Genomic DNA, 6,142 nt, shown 5'->3' with positions numbered 1-6,142 from the left:
TTGAATCGCTTATTAGTCACACAAGTGTATTTTTAGGTCGTGAGAGCACCAATTTCATCATAATACTTTATTCTGTGCCTTTAATTAACTTCAGACTAAGCACAGCTTTGAATTATTCCCATATGAAATGTAAACATTTTAATCCGACTCTTATTTTGATAATCCTTAATCTGTTTCCACTATCGTGTGTTTGCTACTGGAAATACCCAACTGTAAGGGACAAATATTGGGCCAGACTTTTTGTAATACACAACGAGTGCGTCGCCCATCGAGATCGTTTCCTGCCATTTCATTAAGCGAGGAATGTTTTGTTGGTGAAGTTTGTACTACTAACACACAATTTGATTTCCGGTTTTGAGGCTTCAAGTTTTTATTAATCCAATATCCAAATTGAATATAGATTACGCCATTTTAACACTATGCTAGTTTGAGCGGTCAATTTCATTTAGGTCCTAACTTATATTTTGAATTGCAAAAACCGGAAGCGATTACGTTGTCTGTGTGGCGATGCTGACGTTTGAAAGCTAGCCTTTTAGCTAAGGCTAAACACTGGACAGCTGCTTTCAGTCTGTTTCCACTTCCTCTACGTAGCCCCATGCACAGATGCTAAAATACGTTTAGCCATGTCCGGACAAGATGTAGTTTGAATGCCATTTAACTGACACCCTCGCCCCTGCCACGTTACGCAAAAAAGCAAAATTACAGAGCTGTGACCCAACCGGAGGACCAAATGTAGTGCTCGTGTGAAGCTGATTCAAGTCACGATGAATTGACAGGCGATCTACAAATTTGTGCAAAGAAATAATGACTGCATTCAACTGTTGGTGAGTTATGACAGTGAAAATGATAATAAACCTATGTGAAGACTCAAGTATTGCATCGGAGGATTTTTCCATTTAATAATGAAATAATTTGTTTAATTAGAACCTATCTGTCACGTGAGGTGAAATTATAAGAATATATTACAATTAAAAAAAACACAATTGCCGCCGTCGGGCAGAAACCTCACATCTCCAAAACATGACGTTTCAGTCAACAAAAAACAAACAAGGCAGGCTTGTTGAGCCATTAACATTGCATCGTCAGAGTGCAGGGCATTTTAACAATTTGTGAAGAAATAAATTCTCTACCGAAGTGGGCATTGATCAATTGTATGGATTTGTGAAAATATATAAAAGTGTAATGTGCAAAAAGTTAAATACAACTGTAGTGTTTTTAGCTGATGATTCTTTTGCATACCACAAGATGTAGACTGCACACCACCACACTTTGAGACTCACTGCATTAAATTGTCTGCTGGAATGTGTGTGCAAATGAGCAGGCAGGTCAGCACAGCAAACATCAAAGAGAAGAGAAGAAAAGAAAAAAACGTAGAGAAGATATGTGAAATAAGCGGCTGGACTCCAGTGGTGTCCCAATACTTGCCAAGAGTGACAACTGACAATGCAATCATGCAGAATGTTACAACATGAGATGGGTCACCTTTGCAGCATGCCTTCATCATATAAGATTACATTAAAAAAAAAAAAAAAAAAACAAGAAGACAAAAAAGTTCCTTCTGACGAGGGGTGCAGGTTCAAATCTTGGCTCCATCTTAAATCCTCAACACTTATGAGGCCAAGCGCCCTTGAAAACATAGTACAAATGATTTTCTTCTCTGTTCCAGCCCTGTCCTGTGACACCAATGGGAACCTGAGGGTTGAGGTCTTTCAAACAGTCCCTTGTAGCCATGCGGATCACTTTATGCCAAGGTGTGTTAACTGGGGCCATCATCCTCAACCTCCTTATCCTTTACTATGTGTCTCGGGCACAGCAGCAAATGATGGAGAAGAGGAAGGAACATGGCAGGGCCACCAGGAAAGCTGCTTTACCCGCCTCCGCTCTGGGGGGAGGCATAGCCGGATTACTCGGGCCGAGAGGTGAGCCCGGACTTGCCGGCGTGTCAAATAATAATCGTAGCCCACGCGTGACTGTGCTCCTCCGCGAGTTTGAAAACTTTGAGAATTACGTCGGGGATGTCGCTAATTCCTTCCTGAGACAAAGACCTGAGCTTCCCTTCCTGGTTGTGGCTGACACGCCTCCGTACCCGCCTCTGGAGCTTCCCGATGGCTGCCGCATGCTGGTGCTCTCCCCAAGCCCAGACCAGCCACCGCAAGCACACAGGCCTGAGTTTCACGTCCAGACGGACTTTGTGCTTCTCGTACCGGACGGTGTAGAGTTGGAGCCATCTCGAGCTATTGAGAGGCTGATTAAAGAGCTGGAAGGTGAGGGCGGTGGTCCTGTGAGGCTGGTGGCTTCACCCGTTCTGGCTCGATCCGCCGTGCAGTGTCTCCACCTGAGGGTGAACCTCCGCGAGTGGACCGCCACTTATTCTACCGCCGCGTCTGGGAGCAGTGGCAGCGTTTGTACGGCCTTGCATGGCGATGCCGTGGTGCTCATCCGCACGGAGGATCTCTTTAATCTCTCGGTGCCGCTCGGCCGGCCCCTCTTCCCCTCGCTCTTCATCCAGACCACTTTGAGGGGCTGGAAGGTGAAGCTTCTGGAGAGCCCGTGTTTTTCAGCCAACCACCGGCCCCTCTTCAGCTCAGCTCACAACCAGTGGAAAGCGGACACTCGCCTGAAGGAGTCCACGGGCAAGCTGATGAGGAGCTTCGGTCTGAAGCGTCTCCTGTTGCCAGATGGGAAGGAGCAGTGGCATGGCTGCAGCAAGGAGACACCCCGCTGCTTCGGCACGGTGAAGGACGACACGCCGGACTACCTCTATCTGGATCGTTGGACGCCTCCGTGCTGCCTGCGCGCACTTCGAGAAACCACCAAATACGTCATCAACATTCTGGAGAGCTCTGGAGTGCGCTACTGGCTCGAAGGCGGGACTTTGCTAGGCGCCGTCCGCCACCAGGACATCATCCCGTGGGATTACGACGTGGACCTGGGAATCTACCTCGAGGACGTGCCCAACTGCGATCACTTGAAGAACCTGGATTCTGGCTCGCTGGTGGACGCCAATGGCTACGTGTGGGAACGTGCGGTGGAGGGCGACTTCTACAGGGTGCAGTACAGCGAGGCCAACCACCTGCACGTGGACCTGTGGCCTTTCTACCCGCGTAATGGCGTCATGACCAAAGATACGTGGACCGAGCACAAGCAGGACATGGAGTTTCCTGAGCACTTCCTGCAGCCGCTTGTGCCCATGCCCTTTGCGGGCATCAATGCCTACGGTCCGAATAACCACCGCGCCTTCTTGGAGCTCAAGTTCGGAGAAGGGGTTGTCGAGAACCCCCAGTACCCAAACCCTGCCAAGAAAAGGCTGGACCGGGCCAAATTATGAAAGCATATTTGTATGTTTGGCATGGCTCATCGGTAGAGTGGTCGTCTCCCAACCCCGAGGTTGGGGGTTCAATACCCAGCCATTGTGACGTTGTCGACGTGTCCTTGAGCAAGGTACTGAACCCCCAGTTGCTCCTGATGTTGCGTCATCAGTAGGTAAACAGGAAGTGTTTTGAGTACCTAAGGTAGAAGAGTGCTATGTAAGTGACAGCCCAGGCCATTTAAAAGGTAGTAGATAGACACTCTTAGGTGCCAAGCTTCAGGCCACTTGACACACGTTTCATACCTTTGGGATGTTCTGAGAATGGTCAAGTTTGGTACTGGTCGGTTACGGACACATACAGAATAGATACACGAACAAAGGGAGACAGACGAATGTCCAATTTTCTCACCATTTTTTTTTTTCAGTTTGTTAAAAGGGATGATATAATGAATAAGAACTTATTTTTTGGTCCCTTAATGTTTACAACAAGGATGTGAATTACAGACATTTGACTGTTTTACAATATTTTGTCAACCAGTATTTGTTCATCTTTACAACAGAGTCCAAAAACATGCCAAAAAGCAAGAACTGATGAATTTAGCTTTAGATAAAAGCCAAGGTGGACATTGTCAGTCCGGTGAGTCCGTCAATGAGCTGTCGTCAGTATTTCAGGCCGGCTCAGTCAGTCCAAGTCGTCAGCAACAGCCATACGTCATAGAGAACGGACTTACCGGTACTATATAAACAGGCAGGTGCCGTGCACCTGACACACAGAAAAATTACAAAAAAAAAAAAAAAAAAACGTTTTTATACCTTTCCGTCCCACAGACCTCAATGTGTCTGTTTTTATTTATTTTTTCTTTATTTGGCTGCGTGCCTGTGTGTAATGTGGAAATTAATTTCTCAACATCAATTGGCTGTCGCCCACAAGAGACTGACTGCCATGAGTTGGTATGAAATACTAACAGAAACAGTGACAGACTGACGGACCTTGCATCAGTCTGACGGAACGCCCACCTCTGGATAAAAGCGACAGTGGGCGGCACGGTAGACGACTAGTCAGCACATCTGCCTCGCAGTACAGAAGTCTGGGGTTTGAATCCACCCTCTGGCCTTCCAGTGCGGAGTTTGCGTGTTCTCCCCGTGACTTGCGTGGGTTTTCTCCCACATTTCAAAAACATGCACTGTAGTTTAATTGAACACTCTAGAATCTAGAGTCTAGATTGTCCTTAGGTGCAAGTGGTTGTTCATGTAAGCATGACCAGCGACAACCACTGTAAGGTATACCCTGCCTACTGCTCGCCCGCAACCCTTGTGAGGAGAAGCGGTTCAGGATAATGGATGAAACGAACTAAGTGATGTAATGAGAATCAGAATGACTGTTTTAGCAAATATGTATTTTACAATATGTGTTGTAAATGTGGATGTTGTACTACAGTGTAAAAATTATATGGTGTACATTTTCACTATTGATTACTGTACAATAAGTAAGAGTAAGTATGTTTCACCCTTACATGCCTTTTTATGTGGATTCATATCACTCATTGCCTTGGTTTGCACTGATTTTATTGAGAAAATGTTTTTTTTTTTTGCACACTTGAATCTGTTACTACATTGTTGTTTCCAGGTGAACTGAAATGTCTTTGCTGCTGTTGGTAGTTTGGAATGCTTGTATGGAGAAAAATAAGTGCACTATACCAAAGGAACGTTTGCGTCTCGTGCTTGTGAAAAAAAACAACCCTTTTGTCATAAATAAATCATCCATCCATTCGACTGTACAATGGTGGTTAGACTTGCTCATGAACACAAGGTGGCGCATTCTATGGTAGGAGTGTACCACATAAGATGTGATAGTATATTTTGTCACTGCCAAGTAGCACACAGGGCGTCCTAATTCCAATAAGTAGCTTTGCACCTGTCGATGCAGCACACTATATATCTGATCCCATTCCTATCATTGCTCAATTTATAAACAGCAGGGCTTGGATGTAGGCACAGTGCTTCTGATTTAAGGCAGACATCGCAAGTGTTTTGGGGGGAGCTTCGGAGGAACATAATCTCACAGATAAACGGCAATATGCTTCAGACGTGTTTAGTTTACAAAGAAACAGCAGGACCGTAAAAATGATGCTTCACAAAACCAATCAATGATAAAAAACTTTTTATTGTTTCCAACTGAAAATACTTCATTACCCACACCCCCCATGTGTAGACATCAAAATATAAAACAATGTAGTTCCTTGTATTGGCTGCACCCATAGCGTCCACACATTTGTACCAGCATAAAGATAAGAGGTAAGAGAAATGTGACCTTTCATTTAGTTCCTGGTTCATTAGTCAATGGATTTGATATTTTCAAAGATAACCACGTGAATTTGACCGAAATTTGTGAGATTGCCACTCCCTTGTAAAACTTGTTTGTAGTAGAGCGCGAGAAAAAGCAAGAGGTGGGGGGTTCCTGGAACCAAATGGAAGCACCTTGTATACATGGATTGTTGACAAGTTACCATATTAATTAAAAATGTATTTATAGCAAATAATATTTACTATATAGCATATAAATTAATCAGCTCTGATGTGGCACACGAAAGAATAAGTCTTTGGATATTTGATTAATTTGAGTAAAACCTTTGGGCTAGATAACTAAATAAATAATGCCAACAAAACATTTGTGCTAAAAAAAAAAAAGAATAAATTTAGCAATCTCACCAAGTGATTCACTGGAATTTTTTTTGGTCTTAGATAGAAAAGAACAGTCTGCAAGCCAGAGTTCAACCTGAGGTATAGTGGCATCTGACTTTTGTAATTCACTGTGCGTTTTGGCTTTGGTAC

General features: G+C 44.4%; 1 protein-coding gene across 2 annotated transcripts; it reads left to right on the top strand.

The window, feature by feature from the left end:
* The first annotated feature begins 215 nt into the window (after positions 1-215).
* Positions 216-3,872, top strand: fkrp (fukutin related protein). Of its 2 annotated transcripts, none has more exons than XM_019887594.1 (2): positions 216-824; positions 1,667-3,872. In XM_019887594.1, the coding sequence occupies exon 2, from the start codon at positions 1,730-1,732 to the stop codon at positions 3,326-3,328; it is 1,599 nt and encodes a 532-aa protein (XP_019743153.1). In that variant the 5' UTR covers positions 216-824; positions 1,667-1,729; the 3' UTR covers positions 3,329-3,872. The 2 variants fall into 2 exon arrangements, with proteins under 2 accessions (XP_019743153.1, XP_019743154.1); XM_019887595.1 differs by lacking the exon at positions 216-824 and having other exon boundaries at positions 1,669-1,751; positions 1,817-3,872.
* The last annotated feature ends 2,270 nt before the right edge of the window (positions 3,873-6,142 follow it).

Source organism: Hippocampus comes, unplaced genomic scaffold, assembly GCF_001891065.2.
Source record: "Hippocampus comes isolate QL1 unplaced genomic scaffold, H_comes_QL1_v1.1 scaffold6, whole genome shotgun sequence".
Classification (NCBI taxonomy): Eukaryota; Metazoa; Chordata; class Actinopteri; order Syngnathiformes; family Syngnathidae; genus Hippocampus; species Hippocampus comes.
Note: the sequence above shows the minus strand (reverse complement) of the source record. Positions and strands in the feature narration are given on the sequence as shown.

Bases quoted from the DNA above. Each gene is read 5' to 3' on its own strand.
- fkrp (XM_019887594.1), top strand. From the start codon at position 1,730: ATGCGGATCACTTTATGCCAAGGTGTGTTAACTGGGGCCATCATCCTC.